This window comes from Oryctolagus cuniculus, chromosome 11, assembly GCF_051225735.1.
Source record: "Oryctolagus cuniculus isolate XC-2025 breed Fujian yellow rabbit chromosome 11, ASM5122573v1, whole genome shotgun sequence".
Taxonomy (NCBI): domain Eukaryota; kingdom Metazoa; phylum Chordata; class Mammalia; order Lagomorpha; family Leporidae; genus Oryctolagus; species Oryctolagus cuniculus.
The window spans coordinates 42,491,285-42,512,350 of NC_142877.1; the positions used below are offsets into that span (position 1 = coordinate 42,491,285).

Here is a 21,066-nt window from a genome sequence, read left to right on the forward strand (position 1 = left end):
GCGAGTTCCCCGACCCACGCCCGCCGCAGACCCCGCCCCCAGTAGCGGCGCACACCTGGCCAGGTGGCTACTTCCTTATACGGGCAACGACTGCGCAGTGGGCGGGCATCCTGCGGCGACGGGGGGAGGGGAAGGCCGGCTGGAGACGCCGCTCCCGGGGTCTTCCTTGGCCCGCCCAGCGTCGGCGGGAGCCGGCCCAGGCTCTGCCTCCTAGCCCCCTAGCAGATGGAGGACCCACTCCCAGCCCCGTGAAAACCTGAGCTGCCGAGGGGGAACCCCCCGCCCCTCCGGCCTCAAGCAGGTGAGGCGCCCTCCGCCCCGCTGGGAGTGTCCGCCGGCCATTCGGGCGTGGCGCGCCAGACTGGCCTGGTTGCGTAGCAACGGCGGGCGGTGCCTTACGTGCGCAGGCGCGTTGAGGCTCGAGGCGCGCGTCCGCCCCCTAGAAGGCTCGCGCCGCCGCGTCGGCTCCGTGCTCGGTCTCCCGGTCTCGCTTCCGTGAGGACTACGCTCCGCAGACTCGGCGCCCGTCCGGCTCTCACCCCCGCGTTCCTGCGACCGCCGCGGCGAAGATGGTGAGAGGGAAGGGATCCCGAAGCGTGGGCTGAGGCTGCCGGAGGTGTCGGGGTGGGGGTGGTGGCACGGGTCTCTAGGGGGTAGGAGGCGCGCCGCGGCGCCGGGCCGCGCCCGGGCCTGGGGAGGAACCCGGGCCCGGCTGCAGTGTTCCCGGCGGAAGAGCGTCTCCGGGCCTCCGCCGCCAGTCTGGGCCCCGCGCCCCAGGGCGGCTCCCAGCTGCTGCCAGGCCGCCGCCCCGGGCCGGCGGTTCCTAGCTGGGCGTTGGGACGCCTCAACCGGGGTCGAGCGCCCCAAGCCCCCTCGGTGAGGTCGGGTCTAGGGGTCCGTCGACCGCGGCCTCGGGGGTCCACTAGGGCCTGGGAATCCCGCCGACGGCCCCTTGTGGGCTCCAGCCTACCCCACACCGGCGCGGAGGCGGCCGGAGGCTCATGCGCTTTTGGGCCCGTGGGTTCCGTGCGCCTCGGGACGGGAAAATAAAGGCCTTTATTGAACGACCCTGAGAGGCGGAACGCGAGCTAACGAGCGTGACCCTGGCATGATTAAGAACCGGGTGGCCGTGCAGCCGCTTTGTTCGTCGTATCTGGCAATCAGCTTCCAACAGCAGTCTCGTTGTGCTTGTCAGGCTTGGCAGTATTTGTTTTAACCCTCCCCTGCCCGACCTGCTCGTGTATGACTAGAAGCTGTTTTTTTTTCTTGTTGTTTTTTACTTTTTTTTTTTTTTTTTAAGCCTGGCTCGGCCGGAATTTAGCGTGCAAGGTGTGGGCATAGTGCTGGAAAGCCAATTTAACCCGAATTTTTAAAAGTCAGTTAAATTATTCGCGTTCTTATAAACAGGTGCTCATCAGTATATTCTGGATACATGGGCATTTTGCTTATTAACTCACATATTTTTTCCCCTCCCGCTCTGAACTGTCACTCTGAGCTGCTGTAAATAACGCTCTCGGCTGGACAGGCAGGTAGAACATTTTGCCATTTTTCTTCAGTCTGCACACACTGTTACCATTTTTGGTCAATGATTTGCAGGCAGAAGCCTTCGCGGACTTCGCTAGGCTTGTTACATTGTTACCGCATCTGTCGGCCTGGAAGCAGTTGGTACCGGTTTATCTGCATATAGAGCCTTCTCACTGAATAACAATTTCGGTTTTCTTGAAGTGCTGCAGCTTTTATGAGGAATCATAAAAGAAAAATAGAGGAATCGGTAGTTTTTTGGTGACTGAAGATATGTAAGAGGGATTTGATACCTAGTTTTTGGTTCTTTGGTTTACCGCTGTGAACTACAGAGGATCAGCATCTGAAACTTTCTGACGTCTTATCCAATGTGTCTATTAGTGTATATCAGAATGCCTTTAATTTTATACTAAAATACTTTTAACCGAAGGGTTTGATTTCTGATCAATTTAAGACCATCCACTCTTGATGAAAGTGTTATTAAGTGGAGCCTACTCTTGTGTTTTCTAGTTTGATGGTCTATTTTTTTTAACCAATATAATTTATTTTTGTGTTTGCAAATAGAATCAGATATTTTAACTTTAGTTAAATGCTTATGTTAAATGCTTGATCTTAAAGATTACATTCTGTTTTGTACATTAAAATGCGGAAGGAAGAGAGGAGAAATTAAAGAGGGATCAACTCCAAATATATTTCAAACTTGTATTCAGTATGGTCAAGACCTGTTTTTGGACGATTGTAAGGAGTAAGAGTTAAAATATAGCCCAGCCGTTTTTAAAGGTTACTTTTTTGGCCTTATGAGCACCGTGTAGCTCCACTCATTCCAGCTGAAATTTTCTTTTACCTGTAAAAACAGTTTGGCTTGGCCAGAATTTAGCCTGCAAGATATTAGAGAATGTTGTGTGCAGCTATCAGAGACTGTTCTGAAGATGGAGAATTCTTTTATTTTATCAGATTCTAGCACTTTCCTTTGTATTTTAAATTGTTTAAATCTGTTGGTTAGACACTTGGTTCCAAGTTGCTTTTGTGTGTGTGTGTGTGTCTATGAATGATTAAATTTTAACTGCTGATGTGTTTGCTCTAAATTAACGGAATCACTTCCTGGTACTCACTAGCTTTTCTAGTTGCACTTGGAATAAAGCAATTTGAAACCAACTGAAAAGATCATCCTGAGCACTTTGAGATTTCATGTTTTAAAACCTCTTACTTTACAGTGCCAAAAACAGATGCACATGGCCCCATGAACCATTTGCACCTCACAAAACTCAGATGTGTGTACTTCATGTGCGGGTTTCCTTACACGTCTGGCCCACTGCAGAGTTGTTAGTGTTACTTTCTCAGTACATCTATTGAGTATAGATTGAGACATCACTTGCAGACTTGCCTACTTTATCTTGTAACCCGGATATGCTTTTGCAGGGTAGCTATCTGGCTACTTCAACTTAGAAGTGTGATGTTGTCCCTGAAACAGAGTTAAGGTCTGTAAGATCATCAGACCTTTAACCATAACCCTAATCCGAACTCTGCACTAACAAACTGATCTAATTGGCTTAGCCTGAATTATCGATGTATTCTACTACTTCGAGATTTTTTGACAATCCAGCAAAATAGGTTGGGATTGTGTTTATTTGTCTAATGTGTTAGAAAATACTGTAAAGGATTAACAGGTGACAAATCATTTTATCTGCACATCAAGCCTTAAAATATGTTAAAATTAATGTTGAGGCATTTGAAGCAGAAAAGTATACAGAGTAACAAATTCTTTTTTCCCAAAAACAAACCAAACAACTGATTCACTACACCGTATTTCTGGTGTTTATGTTATGGCTAAGTATGCATCTTCCTCATCCCATTCCTTTCCCTCCCCAGGGGTAACTGCTCCTGCTCCTCAAAGACATAATGTGCTGACCGGTTAGGGAAATGATTTTCTTCAGGCTGTTGCACTAGGAGAACATTCATTAAAGAGAAACGTTTCAAAGAAAAAGGGGACCAGGGACTGGTAAACCAGGAAGTCTTGAGAAAGGAGGGGATGGCTCTTATGCAGTGGCCAGCGACTGGCTTTCCAGAACACAAAAGAGTGGGTGCACATCCTACCCACACTGCTTTCCAGGCACAAGATCTTAGGTAAAATTCAACATAGTCGCCTGAAATTGATGTTTCATCCTCACTGCCATTTTCATACTTTTAGCTATGCCTAATAAATATATTGCTAGTCTTTGATAATCTGCATTGATGCGTGTTTAAAATTTATGTGAATGTTATGCCTCATATCACTTGCAGCTTTTTTAAAAAAAATTAAACGTGGGGTTTTTGTGGGGATGAAGTTGGTTTTAGCTGTAGTTTTAGTTCTCATATCCCTGCTTGGTGGACAGTCTTATGTTTCTAGTGGTTTGCTTTTTTTGGTCTATTTAAGTTGTTTTTAAAATAGGCAATTTCTGTGTAATTATTCTGAATTACTTCTGGACCTGGTGGATGTGTCTCCCTTGCCATACATGTAGAAGTGGAAGACCTGTGTTTGAGGGCATGTGTGTGTGTTTTCTGCTCTACCGATTTGCTGTACTTTACATTTCATCATCTAGAGCCTGTTTCTCTGTTTCCTTTTACCGCTTCAAACTATGAGACTTCAAAACCTTAAATGACTGTGAAATTGTTTCTCATTATGTTAATTTACATGGTTCTGATTAGTAGCAAGCTGTCCTTTCATATTTTATTGCATCTTATGTTTTTATGTGCATGCCACATCTTGTGAACTTGACTTCAGTTGAGCTTGTTTGCATAGTTGAAGTCATTAAGTAAATTAAGCATTACAAACAATCAAGCAGGAACATGATTGTCAGTGCCAGAACCTCATATTGAAGACTAATATTCCTTTCTTTTTGTACATAAGTTTCTTTCTAGGTCTCAATATTCCTAATTCTAGACACCTGCCATTTTCAGGCTCCTGATATGGTAGACTCTGGAGTTGCTCAAGACAGGGCTCCTTCTTTGCCAAGAGCCCAAGAGGTTAACATCTTCCCCTTTTCAAACTTTTACTCTTTATTTTTCCTAGGCATTTTATATAGCCAAAATGTTAAAAACAGTCAAGTATAGGTACATATGAGGACTCTAGTTTCCACTCAAATATGATGTGAACTAAAACGTCTCTAAAAGTAGTCTTTTTAAAAAAAGTCATGCAAACAATAACCATGACATTTTCATAAATAGTTGTTTTAAATCAAAATTCTGTTTAACTTAGTAAACAGGGAGACTCCAAATACTTGGGTGTTATGTTAATGTAACTTTACAATGTATGTTCTTTCACTAGTAATTAAATACTTTGAGGTGAAGCACATCGTACTTGAAATTTGAAAAATGCATTTAAATTCAGTTTTTCAAATTTCAACATTGTTTTTATCAGCAGGTAATTAGATTTTTTATTGTACTGTTTGTATACATAAACCGCAAAGAAGAATAAGAAAAGTAGAAGATTATTAAAGTATCTTGAACTTTCTTTGTGGCATAATATTCTTTTCTGGATTGTGTGTCAAAGCTACACTCTGAAAAGATTTACATTTAGGGACCACACTGTGGCCTAATGGATAAAGCCACCACCTGTAGTGTTGGCATCCCATATGGGCGCTGGTTTGAGTCCCGGCCGCTCCACTTCTGATCCAGCTCTCTGCTATGGTCTGGGAAAGCAGTAGAAGATGGCTCAAGTCCTTGGGCCCCTGCTTCGGCCTGGCTCCAGATTGGCCCAGCCCTAGCCATTGTGACGATTTGAGGAGTGAACCAGCAGATGGAAGATCTGTCTTTGCCTCTGCAAATCTTTAAAAAAACAAAAAAGACTTAAATTTAACACTTCAGAAATATTTTAATTATAATTTTTCTTCCTTGACTCAATGTTGTGATATGTGAGAATTCTTTACCTGAAGTTGTGCTTCTGTGCTCTGATTTTCCTTGAAATTATTTAGGGAAAAGTATGACTTTAGAAAAATAAACATCAAGTTCATTCATCTCAGTGATAACTTTGGACATATTTATTTATTTTTTAAAGATTTTATTTATTTATTTGAGAGGTAGAATTACAGTGAGAGGGACAGACAGAGAGAAAGGTCTTCCTTCCGTTGGTTCACTCCCCAAGTGGCCGCATCCGAAGCCAGGAGCCAAGTGCTTCTTCCGGGTCTCCCACACAGGTGCAGGGGCCCAAGCACTTGGGCCATCTTCTACTGCTTTCCCAGGCCACAGCAGAGAGCTGGATCGGAAGAGGAGTAGCCGGGACTAGAACTGGTGCCCATATGGGATGCCGGCCCCACATGCGGAGAATTAACCCACTGCGCCATGGCTCCAGCCCTGGATAGATTTATTACGTACATCAGAGTCTGCTGTGCAAGGACCTTCATTGAGTTATTTTTTTTAAAAGTCTAGTGATTTCTAACTGTTGCTGTTTTCTAGTAGTTTACATTATCATGCTTATATGCTACTTACACTGATTTTCTTTTTTGAAAGATTTATTTATTTGAAAGGCAGAGTTGCAGAGAGAGAGGCCTTCCATCTACTGGTTCATTCCCTAGGTGGAGCTGCACCGGTCCGGAGCCAGGAGCCAGGAGCTTCTTCTGGGTCTCCCACCCAGGCGCAGGGGGGCCCAAGGACTTGGACCACCCTCCACTGCTTTCCCAGGCCTTAGCAGAGAGCTGGATTCGAAGTGGAGCAGCCAGAACTTAAGCCAGCCGCCCATATGAGATGCAAGCACTGCAGGTGGCAGCCAACGCTGTGGCTTAGTTTTATGTTCTATAGATTTTAAAACATTCCTGATTTAAGTAAAAAGTGCCTTTTTTAAAGATTTACATACATATTTTTTAAAGATTTATTTATTTTACTTTAAAGTCACAGTTACACAGAGAGAGAAGGAGAGGCAGAGAGAGAGACAGAGAGGTCTTCCATCTACTGGTTCACTCCCTAGATGGACGCAATGGCCGGAGCTATGCTGATCCGAAGCCAGCAGCTTCTTCCAGGACTCTCAAGCTGGTGCAGGGGCCCAAGGGCTTGGGCCATCTTCTACTGTTTTCCCAGAGCTGGATTGAAAGTGGAGCAGCTGGGACTCAAATCGGTGCCCATATGGGATGCTGGCACTTGTATGCAGTGGCTTTACCTGCTGTGCCACAGCGCTGGCCCCAAGATTTATGTATTTGAAAGGCAGAGTTACAGGGAGGCAGAGCAGAGAGAGAGAGGGGCATTCTGCCCGCTTATTCACTCCCCAAATGGCTGCAATGGCCAGAGCTGGGCCGATTCAAAGCCAGGAGCCAGGAGCTTCCTTTGGATCTCCCACGTGGGTGCAGGGGTCCAAGCGCTTGGACCAAGTTCCACTGCTTTCCCAGGCCATAGTAGAGAGCTGGATTGGATGTGGAGCAGCCAGGACTCAAACCTGCTTCCAGATGGGATGCTGACACTGCAGGCGGTGGCTTTACCTGCTATGCCAAAGCGCCAGCCCCAAAATGTGCAGTTTTTAAAAATTTCTTTCTTATTTGAAAGGCAGAGAGAGAATTCCATCCTTAAATATCCCCAGCATCCCCCTCCCCAGACTGAGCCAGGATCCCAGTCTATGTCTTCCAACAACTTGAGCCATCACCTGTTGCTTCCCAAGGTCTGCATTTAGGAGGAAGCTAGAATCAAGACAGAGGTGGGCGGTAAACCAGGACTCCAGTCTGGGACTGTGGGCATCTTAACCACATGGCCAAATGCCCACCACCAGATTTTTTAAATTAAGAATTTTTTCTCAGTTGAAAATGTGAGAAGACTGAGAATGCATTCTGTCGCAGCAGGGCATAGATGAGCACTTGAAAGAAGCTTCATTGCGTAGTCCTCCAGCTGGGAGGTCGTTTGTCCTCCTGTCTGTGCTTTTGGATCACATCAAAGTAAGATTATCTCAGTGTTTTTATTATTTTATAGATTGCTTGCAGAAAGCAAAGATGAATTTGCTACCCTTAATTCATGTCATAGGCTTACTTGTAGAAAGTAGCCAACTTGTAAATTAATGTTTATTTTAGAACGTTTTCAAGTTTTTGTTGTTGGTGGCAGTATTTTCATAGTGTAATCTAGCAAAGGGGAAGCCCAGGTGTGTGGAAGCAGTACTCCTGGAGCTTGTTGTGGAGGCATCTTTTAAGTCAGTTCTTGAAGTTCGGGAGCTTGGAGGGATTCTCAAGTCCTTGGAGCTTTGTAGTAAGAATATTTAAGAAATCTTTAGATCAGTGTTGTCCAACAGAAATGCAAGCTGTGTACTTTTAAATTTTCTAGTAGTATTTTTTGAAAAAAGGGAAAAAGTGAAATTTATTTAAGCTGTTATCTAAAATATTTTATCAAAATTCAATCAGTATGAAAATTGAGTAATTTTACATTCATTTTTTCATGGAAATTGTTTGGAGCCCTGTATATATTTCACCCTTAAAGCACATTTCAACTTTTATTTTTACATTATTTTGATGAGAGAGTGAGAAATACCTCCCATCTGATGGTGCACTCCCCAAATGTCCTTAACATCATCCAGACTGGGCTAGGCTGAAGCCAGGAGCCAGGAACTTCATTTCAGTTTCCCACATGGGTGCCAGGAACTCTGGTACCTGAGTCGTCATCTGCTGCCCCCCACCCCCACCCTGGGCACAACAGTAGAAAGCAGGATTTGAGGTATAGAGTAGCTGAGATGAGCTGGGCACTCCTGTATGGGATCCAGGCATTCCAAGTGGCAGATGTATTCCCTTGTGTGTCTGACTTAAAAAATACGCTCATCAGAGAAACCTTGGAAAATACAAAACACTGAAGAATATAAAAATCACTTACATTCCCACTGTTATAGATAAAACTGTAGAATTTTTCTCCGGACTATTTTTACATAGTTGAGATTATACTGTACATATAACTTTATATCCAGCTTCCTTTCACTTAAAATAACTAAGAAATATTCTCCCAGTGTCATTAGAAATTTTCCACAAACATCTGTCTCAGAAATGTTTCTTACGGATATATTAAAATTTAGTTTGCAGTTTTCCTTTTTATTTGGACTGTGTTTTAGTATTACATAAAAATTTCACAGTAAATTCCTAGAGATGGAATTTCTGTTGTACATGATCAAAAGTAGGGATTATTTTTAAGGGTCTTTATAAGTGACCAACTCACTTTATGAAAAATTTAGAGATTAATAGGGTTGCTTGTGGTGGAAGATGAATCTGGGAAAGAAACTGGTTCGGACAATGCAGGGCATATGATGTTAATAAATATGGACTTTATCTTACAGGTATTGGGGATTGTGAAAGGTTTTTAATTTTGGAAGTGATGTGAGAACTTTTTAAAAATCTTTATTTGAGAGATATAGCAACAGAAAAAGGGAGAGGGAATAGAGATATTTTTCATATGATGGTTCACTTTCTAAATGCCAGCAAGAACCAGGGCTGGGCCAGGTGGAAACCATGAGCCAGGAACTCCATCCAGGTTTCCCATGGGGTGGCAGGAACCCAAGTACTTGAGCCATTTTCAGCTGCCTCCCAGGGTGTGCATTATCAGGAAGCTGGATCAGAAGCAGAGGTGGGACTTGATCCCAGGCACTGCGGTAGGGGATGCTGGCTTAACCTGCTGTACCACACTCGTGCCCAATATGATATCATGAGAATAGATGAGAGGCAATAGATTAAAAGTGCACATTTAAGGAGGAGTTGAAACTGAGTGTAATGGTGAAAGAGAAGTTTATCAATTAACCAACACCATCAGGTCTCTTTTGTATCTTAGATTCATTGATACTGCTAGCTAACCATCCAGAGAGAACTAGGACTCACTGTTAAACCAAGGGGAAATCTTTTTACTGTAGCTTCTGATTTGTTTACTATGCTTTTTCTCAAAGAGGAATAGAATATTTTTATATTGTTTCCCTTCAAGTGAAGATTAGGCATATACTAATCTTTACATAAAACATAATTCACCTTGCAATTTTGACAGATTATGCAATTGTGTAATTATTACTTCAAGCAAAATATAGATGAGTTCACTCCCAAAAATCTGTTAATTCCTCCTTCATACCCCCAAACCACTCACCCAGTTCTTATCCCTGGTGTTTTACCATTATAAGAATGTCATATAAATGGAATCATGCTGTTATATGCTTTGAGTCTGGCTTTTTTTTTCTTTTAGCATAAGGCATTTGTACATCAGCGTTTGTTCCTTTTTGTTGCTGCAAGTATTCCATTCACCACTGCTGGGGGGCAAATTTTGTTTCCTGTCTTAGTGAATGATATGAGGCAGAATATTGTGAAGATTTTTTTTTCTTTTTTTTTCTTGACAGGCAGAGTAGACAGAGAGAAAGGTCTTCCTTTCTTTGGTTAACCCCCTAAATGGCTGCTACGGCTGGCGCGCTGCGCCAGTCCAGAGCCAGGTGCTTCCTCCTGGTCTCCCATGAAGGTGCAGGGCCCAGGCACTTGGGTCATCCTCCACTGCCTTCCTGGGCCACAGCAGAGAGCTGGACTGGAAGAGAAGCAACCGGGACAGAATCTGGCGCCCCAACTGGGACAGGAACCCGGGGTGCCGGCGCCGCAGGCGGAGGATTAGCCAAGTGAGCTGCGGCGCTGGCCAAGATTTTTTTTCTAATATTGATAAATCCTTGAAATGTTCATTCTGTGTACCTTGGATAAAATTACTAGTAGCTGTACCATATCAAGAAGTGCCTTTAAAAATTTTTTTAACTGCAAAATCAAATGACTAGGTGGTAGATTACAGGGATTTTGAAATGTTTTGGTCTGGTCTGTTTTATGGGATACTGATTTCTTTAAGGTCATGTTCTTTGCATATTAATAAATATATACATCATTGTCTCTGAAATTAAGTGATGTTTACATATTAGGTATTTAAAATATAAAAAGTACACATCTACAGTTTTTTTAAAAATTTATTTTATTTATTTGAAAGAGTTACAGAGAGAGGTAGAGACAGAGAGAGAGGTCTTCCATCCATTGATTCACTCCCCAGATGGCTACAGCGGCCGGAGCCAGGAGCTTCTTCTGGATCTCCCACATGGGTGCAGGGCCCAAGGACTTGGGCCATCTTCTACCACTGTCCCAGGCCATAGCAGAGAGCTGGATTGGAAGAGGAGCAGCTGGGACTAGAACTGGCACCCATATGTGATGCTGACCCTTCAGGCCAGGGTGTTAACCTTCTGTGCCACAGCGCTGGCCCCCACATCCACAGTTTTAAACAAATGCTAAGTTTAGAAGTTTTATTGATTAAACAATTAACTTCACAATTCTGGATAGATAAGGAATTGTATGCATTGTTGGTTTCAGCCAACAAACAGCTAACCTGAGTACTTAGGTAATAACTGTGACAGAATTAATTGCATTTCATTTAAGTATGTGTACAGATCGTCTCAGTTAGAGATAGGGATGGCAGGGGCCAAGTACTAGTTGCCTTTCCAAAGGAGGTGATGTCCAAGCCCTTGAAGGACTTGGGTAACCAAGTGAAGAGGAGGGGAAGGTCAAGTATGACAAGAGACCTTGATGTACTCAGAGAATCACAAAGAGCTGTGTGTGATTGGAATTAAGAGCTGCTTATCCAGGTAGTGGGGAAGGAGGCCAAAGAGGTAGGGCATAAGAATCTGACATGGCATGCTGAGGGATCTGGTTTTCATCCTGAAGGAAACTGGAAATTATTGAAAGAAAACCATAATAGTATAGGATTATTTGCCAGTGTCCTTACCATCTCTAGGTTGCTTTTTTGCCTTTCTCTGTATAGTTTTGTTTTTGGGAGGGGAGGGGGGGGGAGTGAGGAAGACAAATAAATGCTCTTTATTATCAGGCTTACACAATTACTTATTGTTTCTACTTAACCTTTGTGATTTCCTGCCTCTCAGTTGAGAGGGAAACCCATTAACAAATTGTTTTAGGGTTGTCTATAAGATAATAGTGCTTACACTGCTAGTGAGATTATTTTTAGTCACTGGGCTTTATTGAAGCCAATCTACTTTCATGGTTGAGATGGTTTTATCCTTCTTTTGGTGGAGTGAAGCGATGATTCAGAGAATTTAGGTTATTAAATACATTCTTTCCCTTAAGAAAGGTTTAACCAAGAAATGTTTTAATGGAACTAATTAACATATAGCAAGTAGAATTGCTATTTAGTTTGTGTAAGCTATTATCTCAAGGATGTTATACTATGCTGTAAGGTGAATGAGGATTTCTATAATTGGAGATTTGTGATAAATTTAACACTGTTCACCTTGGCTATTTAGAATGAACCAAAATACACTGGTATTAAGGCAGGGAATTAAATGGGAATGTTTTCTGGATCACTGATAGACCATGTAGTGGCTATGAAAAATAGTGTTGTTTTCGCAGGGTGATATGGCTTCAGAAGACAAGCAGATGGCACTCTTCCAGAAGGCTGCAGCCCTGCAGGTGGTTAGCATGGGTAGTGGACCAGGAACTTTAATTCAGTGCTGACTTGCACCCTTGGCCATGCTCCCTTAGGCAAGGTACACCCTATAAATATGCATACAGCAGCTTTCAGGCCATTTTGAACTTGTCAAAAGATTAGGGATTTTCTGTGTGCTTCCTATACTAATATATAATAGGGAAGATTTGTTCTTAAAATTTTTATTTATTTGAGAGGCAGAGAGGGAGACAGGTATTGAGGTTTTCCATGCAGGCAACAGGAAACCAACAACTTGAGCCATCACTGCTGCCTCCCAGAGTCTTCATTAGCAGGAAGCTGGAGTTAGAATGGAGTATCAGACCCAGGCGTTTTGGGATGTGGAGCATCTAATGGGTATCTTAACTACTAGGCCAGATGTCTACCCCAAAAGGAAGACTTTAGGACAAGATGTATTGGTTCACCTACGTAGGCCCTCAGCTTTCATTGCTGTAGGTTTTGATTTATGGCTACAGGTGATGGTTGTGCCTCATAGGTGATAGTACAATTGAATCTACTGTATTAAAAGGACTGTTACCATTCTCTGTGGATATCTTTGTTGTTTGTCCACTTAATAGTTGTGGGATGAAAGAGGAGGTTAGATGTGTGTGTGTGTGTGTGTGTGTGTGTGTGTTTAAGATCTTTATTTATTTATCTGAGGCATAGTTAGAGAGGGAGAGACATAGAGAAAGGTCACTCCCCAAGTGGCCATGACAGTCAGAGCTGGGCTGATCCAAAGCCAGGAGCTTCTTCCAGGTCTCATATGCATGCAGGGGCCCAAGGACTTGGGCCATCTTCCACTGCTTTCCTAGGCCATAGCAGAGAGCTGGATTGGAAGAGCAGCAGCTGCGACACAAACTGGCGCCCATATGGGATGCTGATGCTGCAGGCGGAGGCTTAGCCTGCTACCCCACAGCACCAGCCCCAAGGTTTAGTTTTTAATTCATGCTTCTTATCAGAGAATAAACAGAGATCAGTGTTTCAAAAATTAGTTTTAAATTGCCATGATTTCCATTACTAAAAATTTGGTGTCTAGAATGAGTTGAGGAAGCTCCAACCAGGTTTTCTGGTTAATAGTGACATAAACATCTTCACTTACTGAATGGTATGATTGCTGGGCCCTGAGTTCAGGTGCTTTACATGTGGTGCTTTAACTTGTTGAGTTGGCAGCATCATAATTCACAGTTTACAGATGATGAAATTGAGGCTTACTGGAAGTTGGGCAACTTGCTTAAGTTGCAAGATTTGAAAGAGTATTGTTCAACTCTGTAGTATACTCTCTTCCTATGGTTAAAAGGGTCCCCAAAAGGAAAATGTTCCAAATTATGAGAGAAGAGAAAGTTTTTTTTTTTTTTTTAAACTATTCACTAACTTTCTCAACTTACTTCAAAGTATATTCTTGAGGCCAGCGCTGTGGTGTAGTAGGTAAAGCCTCAGCCTGCAGTGCTGGCATCCCGTATGGGTGCTGGTTCGAGTCCCAGCTGTTCTACTTCCAATCCTGCTCTCTGCTATGGCCTAGGAAAGCAATGTAAGATGGCCCAAATCCTTGGGCCCCTATACCCGAGTGGGAGACCTGGAAGAAGCTCCTGGCTTCGGATTGGCGCAGCTCTGGCTGTTGCAGCCATTTGGAGAGTGAACCAGTAGATGTAAGACCTCTCTCTGCATCTGCCTCTGCCTCTCTGTAACTCTGACTTTCAAATAAATAAATAAATAAATAAGTCTTAAAAAAAAAAAAGTGCATTCTCAGTTAATTGTAAAATTCATCTGGAATAGCTCTGTGTATGATATTACATAAAATGAACTTACCTCTATTGCTTTTATAGAAGCACTGTATTTTAATTTTATTACTTCAGTTCTTTTCTGGTAACCAGGGTTGTTTTCTCCTCCCCTCAAGGAATTAAAAAAAAAAAAAACTTGTTTATAATACCATCTGTAAGAATTAAAGCCTTTGCTTGAGGTTAGTCCATTTTATATGAAACTTTATGACCATTTTTCAATTTGTTTTGATTCTTCCAAATTAACACTTATAATAAGTAGTTTTTAAAAATGCTATTTGGATTTACCCCAAGATTGTTAATCCTTACCCCCAGCAGTAGTTGACCATAATTACAGAAAACCTGAGTTAAAATCCTTGCCCTTGGATGCATTATTCCGTCATTATAGAGTATTAACAACTGAGGCCTCTGATGACAAAGATCATCCGTAAAGCAAAATACTGTGCATTTTTCCAAGACAAGAAACATAAGTTTGTTTACACAAAACATACTGTTTTAGTATTAAGATAATTTATGTGTTAATATTTATGTTAAAGTATTTAACATAGAATAAAAATTTAGTTTTTTTTAAAAGATTTATTTATTTGAAAGGCAGAATTACAGAGAGGCGGAAACAGAAGTCTTCCATCCACTGGTTCACTCCCCAGATGGCTGCAACGGGTGGAGCTGCACCCATCTACAGCCAGGAACAGCTTCTGGTTCTCCCATGTGGGTACAGGGGCACAAGGACTTAGGCCGTCTTCTGCTACTTTCCCAGGCCACAGCAGAAAGCTGGATCGGAAGTGGAGCAGCCGGGACTCGAACCAGCACCCACATGGGATGCCAGCATTGCAGGCGGCGGCTTTACCTGTTACGCCATGGAGCCGGGCTCTAGTTCTCAATTTTAATTAGCGACATCGAGTGCCTAAGAGCCATGTGTAGGATTATGTATTAGTGCAGGAAAGGAACATGAAATTCTGTTGGGCAGTAGGGCTCTCTAGTACAGGGAAACTGAAGACTCAGTAATTCATGGTCATGCTTCAAGGTAGTGGTGGTGGAGAGAGTGCTTTAGCATTCTTCCTCTTTTCAGTATGAAGACCAGGCCAGAAAGACCTGTTTACCCTCTCCAGAGCATAAGCCTGGCGATGCAGGAGGAGGGGAGTGGCCTGGGATGGCTAGAGTCTGGGTGGAGTTCTGGAAGAGATAATAGAGACCTGAGTACTTCTCACACTAATTCCATTCATTCTTCCTTCTGTTCTTGTTCTAGTATGTGTTTGTGTTCATTTTTTTTTCTTTTTAAAATTTATACTGTCTGGATTTTGCTGTATTCAGTGCCTTCCCCCTCACTCCTCGTCTTAACACAGGACCTGTGAGGCTCTTCTCTTAACATTGTTTGTAAAAATGTACCCAAGCACTTGTCATTTCATTTTGTTGTCTCTACATCATTTCTCAGGATATCAGTTGTAGCCAAAACCCCAAATATTTTGTTGTCCGTCATTCTATTTTCTGTTGATCCTTGTGCAAGCCGTGATGTAAATAAAGGAGAATTAACACAATTTTGAGCTATTCTCCACCCTGCCACCCCCCAGCTCCTTTGAGAAGTTGGGTCAAAGTGGGTAGGTTGAAAAAGGACAGATGACTGTTTTGTGTTAGTCTGCTGTGCAATATCCTGCTTTCAAATATTTCACTCTCTTAGAAAATCTTTTAAAAATTACTAATTTTCTGATGTGAAGTCTCTTTCATTCCTGTCTTCTCTCTAATGAAGATGGGGTAAATGTCACTGACATTAATTTTACGCAGCCAAGATCAGGTGTTCTGCTTGAGTTTAATAGTATAGGCACAGACTGCCATTTCTGACACTTTGTTTCAGGGTGGACTGCTGTAAGATATCATTCATTGCATTTAGTTTTTCGACTGGTTCACTTGTTTACAGAAATAGAATGAGAAAAGCTTCAAAGATTTCCCCTCTTACGCTAAAATTGTAAGAAACTGATTTTTTTTAATGAGTACCTCTTTTTTTTTTTTTTTTTTTTTAAGATTTATTTGAAAGGCACAGTTAGAGAAGGGTATCTTTCATTCACTGGTTCACTCTCCAGATGGCTGCAACAGCCAGAGCTGGGCTGATCCAAAGTCAGGAGCTGCGAGCTTTTTCAGGGCCTCCCACATGGGTGCAAAGGCCAAATACCTGGGCTGTCCTCTGATGTTTTCCTAGGTGCATTAGTGGGGAGCTGGATTGGAAGTGGAGCAGCCGGATCTCAAACCCACATCCTTATGGGATGCCAGCGCTGACCCCAGAGTTGATGTTTTGTGTTCTGTCATTTGCAACTATAAAGTTCTGTGTTGTGTATGCTCTTTAGTGGACTTCTCTGTGTGTGAGGAGTAACATTTAAAGAAGTGTGCATTGCATCTTGAATACAAAGTCTGCCTTGGACATATTGACTTAATCAGTATCATGGTTGGCGCTTTCTGAGATTTCACCTACCTGTGGCCAACTGTAGTCTGCGGCACTGGTATTCCATATGGGTGCTGATTTGAGTCCCACCTGCTCCACTTCAGATCCAGCTCCCTGCTAATTCACCTGGGAAAGCAGCAGAAGATGGTCCAAGTGCTTGGGTCCCTGCACCCAGGTTGGAGACCCGGAAGAAACTCCTGGCTTCAACCTGGGCCAGCCCTGGCCATTGCAGCCATTTGGGGAGTGAAACAGCAAATGGAAGATCAATCTTTCTGTGTAACTCTGCTTTTCAAATAAATAAATATTTTAAAAAAGGAAAGTATAAAATGGAAAATTCCAGAAATAAGCAGTAGATAAGTTCAGATTGTACAGTGTTCTGAATAATGAAGTCTTGCGTTGCCATCTTGTGCATAATCTTTGTCAAACATGTCCATGCTGTATACTGTACTCACCAGTTAGTCATGTGGTAACTGTTACACACTGCACTCACCTGTTAGTCATGCGGTGGCTGATTGCCTTATCAGATGGGCTGTCAGGATGTGACAGTGCTTGTGTTCAAGGAACCCTTGTTTTACTTAGTAGTAGTGGCCACAAAGTGCAAGAGTGAAGAGTGCTGATGCTGGCAAATATGCCAAGAGAAACCCCATACAGTGCTTCCTCTTAGTGAAAGGATGAAAATTCTCAGTTTATAAGGGAAGGGAAAAAATTGCATGAAGATAAATAAGGTCTGTGGTAAGAACGACCGTTATATACATGAAATTGAAGAAAGAAAGATTCGTGCTAGTTTTACTTTTGCACTTCAGACTGTAGACCTTACAGATGCATTGTGTGATGTGCTTGGTTAAGATGGAAAAGGGATTAAGTTATAACATTCTGCATTACACATGATTTCAGACCTTCCCTGGGGCTCTTAGAACTTACCTCAAGGATAAAGGGGGACTATAATATTTTATAGCATTTCTCTGAGAGGACACTCAGTTTTACGATCATTACACTTCACAAGAAGGTCACATACCGGTATTTGTCAGGTGAGATGCAGGGAGTATTTCTTTAACAGCATCCATTTTGATGTGGGGGGGTGGGGCTTTAAGACTAACAGTTGCTCTTCAGTGGTCAATGGTATAAGACAGGGAGAAACTAAAGTTGTAACTTACTTTTTTACAGTAGTCAAAAAGCTCTTGTGTTAACAATCTACTTTTGTTCTCAATGTTTTCCTTCTCAACTGCGCAGCAAATTTTGGTGCTATGTTCAGAGTATCCCTTAATAGTCTTCATTGTCAACTGTGCATTTGTGTATCAGTCAACTTTTTTTTTTAATTTTTATTTTTTTTATTTTTTGACAGAGTGGACAGTGAGAGAGAGAGACAGAGAGAAAGGTCTTCCCTTGCCGTTGGTTCACCCTCCAATGGCCGTAGCAGTCGGTGTGCTGCGGCCGGCGCACCGCGCTGATCCGATGGCAGGAACCAGGTACTTATCCTGGTCTCCCATGGGGTGCAGGGCCCAAGTACTCGGGCCATCCTCCACTGCACTCCCTGACCACAGCAGAGAGCTGGCCATATCAGTCAACTTCTAAAAATTAAAATCGAAAACAATCTTGATTTTACTTTATAAAATGAAACTTAGGTTTCTCGTTAGATGAGCTTAGAGAACTACCAAAACACAAGACTGGTGGAGAGCCTATTAGGTAGAACCAGCTCGGTATCATGACAGAGTGCGTGTCGGTGTTACAGCTGATAGCAGCTTTATTTCTAAATTCCCATGATGTCACTTTGTGTTAACACATCCACCAAAATTAATACAGTAATTGTTGAACTGTCATCATAGATACTGTATTTCAATATATGTGGCTTCTTTTGAATTCCTGTGTGTTTTATTTGAAATATGATTTGGAGAAAGGCCCCAGTAGACTTTATTGGGAGTTCATGGGGAAGAAAAGCTTTGAGCTTGGCCTTATTAGTATTTGTAAAGTACCCTTGCCACTATAGCTTCAGGATAAAAATAAGACATATGGGCAAGGAAGTAAATATTGCAGTGAGCTAAGATTTTAGTGTACTGAGTGAAATTTCACAATTGCATTTATTAAAAAAAAAGTTTTAATACCATTGTGTGGTGCCTTTTAAAAAAATTTAAAAATTATTTTCATTTTATTTGAAAAGAGACAGGTGGAGGGGCTGGGTGCTGTGGCATAGCAGGTAAAGCCGCTTCTTGCAGTGCTGGTATCCCATATGGTGTCAGTTCAGGTCCCGGTTGTTCCACTTCCGATCCAACTCTGTGCTATGGCCTAGGAAAACAGTAGAAGATGGCCTAAGTCCTTGGGTCCCTGTACCCGCATGGGAGACTTGGAAGAAGCTCCTGGCTTCAGATCGACACAGCTCTGGCAGTTGAGGCCAACTGGAGAGTGAACCAGCAGAAGGAAGACCTCTCTCTCTGCCTCTCCGTCTCTCTCTGTGTAACTCAGACTTTCAAATAAATAGATCTTTTAAAAAGAGAGAGAGAGAGAGGGAGACAGGTAGAAAGAGATGGTCCATCCTCTCGTTCACTCTAGGACTCGCTGCCATGGCTTACTTGGTTAATCCTTTGCCTGTGGCGCCAGCATCCCATATGGGCACCGTGTTCTAGTCCTGGCTGCTCCTCTTCCAGTGCAGCTCTCTGTTGTGGCCCGGGAAGGCAGTGGAGGATGGCCCAAGTGCTTGGGCCCCAGCACCTGCATGGGAGACCAGAAAAAAGCACCTGGCTCCTGGCTTCAGATCGGCACAGTACAAGCCATAGCGGCCATTAGGGAAGTGAACCAATGGGAGAAGCCCTTTCTCTCTGTCTTTCTCACTGTCTATAACTCTACCTGTCAAATTAAAAAAAAAAAAAAATGATGATCCATCCTCAGAACAGCTGGGGCTGGGCAAGACGAAGCCAGGTTCTAGGAACTCAATTCAAGTGTCCTGTGTGGGTGGCAGGGCCTCAAGGGGTTACATTATCACGAAGCTGGAGTCAGGTGCTAGAGCTGGGTCTCAAACTCCCCCCCTGATATGACATAGGAGCTTCTATTTATTATTTATTTTTTGACAGAGTGGACAGTGAGAGAGACAGAAAGGTCTTCCTTTTGCCGTTGGTTCACCCTCCAATGGCCGCCACGGCTGGTGCGCTGTGGCCGGTGCACCACGCTGATCCGAAGCCAGGAGCCAGGTGCTTCTCCTGGTCTCCCATGGGGTGCAGGGCCCACGCACTTGGGCCATCCTCCACTGCACTCCCTGGCCACAGCAGAGAGCTGGCCCGGAAGAGGGGCAACTGGGACAGAATTCGGCACCCCAACAGGGACCAGAACCCAGTGTGCCGGCGCCGCAGGCAGAGGGTCAGCCTATTGAGCCGTGGCGTCGGCCTTATGAGCTTCTTATCTGGCATCTTAACCTCTGGGCTAAACACCTACCCAAATTTATTGAAATTTTAATATTAAATTTTAGTGATCCTTACTGGGAGCTAATTATTGTGAGTGAAAACTCTCAGACTCTACTCTAGATAATCTAAATGGAACTCTGCAAAATTGCAGGTGATGCCAAAGTTTGATAATAGCTGATCTAGTGCACTACCCTACATTACAGTTGAAGAACTGATTTTATTTAGAGCTGTTGAATGTCTTGCCCAAGGTGGCACAGCTAATTGATAGAGGAACTTGTGTGGACTCTTGACATAGTTTTGGTACTTTAATTTCAAGTTCTCTCTTGGTTTCCAAGATGTTAACTAACTGCAGTTACTTGAGGATTATTTTATCTTCTTTCAGTCCCATTATTCTTTTTTTCTTTTAAATATTTATTTATTTATTTGAAAGAGTTACATAGAGGAAGAAGGAGAGTCAGAGGGAGAGAGAGAGGTCTTCCATCTGCTGGTTCACTCCCCAGTTGGCCGCAATGACTGGAGCTGTGCCGATCTGAAGGCAGGAGCCAAGAGCTGCTTCTGGGTCTTCCACGTGGGTGCAGGGGCCCAAGGACTTGGGCCATCTTCTACTGATTTCCTAGGCCATAGCAGAGAGTGGAGCAACCAGGACTTGAACCGGTGCCCATATGGGATGCCAGCACTGCAGGATGCGGCTTTACCAGCTACGCCACACCCATTAATCTTTACACCACCCCATTAATCTTTACACCAGCTTTCCAGTGCCCCTGACAGAATCTAAGGTAAAAAAGCCGCCAGCTTGTTGAGAAGAGGATACTCTGGCACTGGGAGAATGGCGTGTGGAGGAAGGGAGGAGCCTGGGCAGTGCTGGGCCAGTCTTTCGTTATAGGTGGTGTTTGCTTTCTTACTTTTTTTAAGATTTACTTTTGAAAGAAATACTGAGGGAGTGGAAGAGAGAGAGGTTTTCCATCTGCTGGTTCACTCCTCAGATGGCTGCAACTGCTGGGGCTGAGCCAGGCTGAAGACTGGAGCCAGGAACTTCTGTTGGATCTTCCCATGTGGGTGCAGGGGCCCAACTGTTTGGGCCATCTTCTTCTGCTTTCTCAGGCATATTAGTAGGGAGCTAGATTGGAAGTGCAGCAGCTGGGACTTGAACAGGTGCCCGTATAGGATACTGGCACTGCAGGCAGAGGCTTAGTTCACTACGCCACAGCACCGGTCCCAGTTTGCTGGTTTCTGAGTCTGTCTTCATGGCTTTAGTCTTACTGTATAATCATTATCAAGAATCAGGGACCGTTTGTTTAATCTTCATTTCTGCCGTATCATGGCTATTTCAAGGATGTACTAAGTGAACCGAGGGGTATAACAAATGTATATATATTTGTTGAATGTAACATGCACTCCATCTGCTAGAGTTCTTATTTCCACTGACAAAATTTTGTATTATAATAATAGGAAGAACCAGTTCTAATGCCAAACTGAGTTCTAATGCCAAAACCTGTAAAGCCACCCCTGTGGAAGGATGAGAGAAAGCTGG

The 21,066-nt window shown here is 43.3% G+C and overlaps 1 protein-coding gene across 4 annotated transcripts in view; it reads left to right on the forward strand.

The window, feature by feature from the left end:
* The first annotated feature begins 469 nt into the window (after positions 1–469).
* The window catches only part of DSTN (destrin, actin depolymerizing factor), a 34,989-nt gene continuing 14,392 nt past the window's right edge, over positions 470–21,066 (forward strand). For 3 of the 4 annotated variants that reach the window (XM_070052119.2, XM_089308212.1, XM_002710960.6), the window contains exon 1: positions 470–572. In XM_070052119.2, coding sequence (XP_069908220.1) covers positions 570–572 — 3 coding nt within the window. In that variant the 5' untranslated portion in view covers positions 470–569. Of the gene's footprint in view, positions 573–1,624; positions 1,797–21,066 lie in introns of those variants that run through there. The other variant, XM_089308214.1, reaches the window with a different exon arrangement.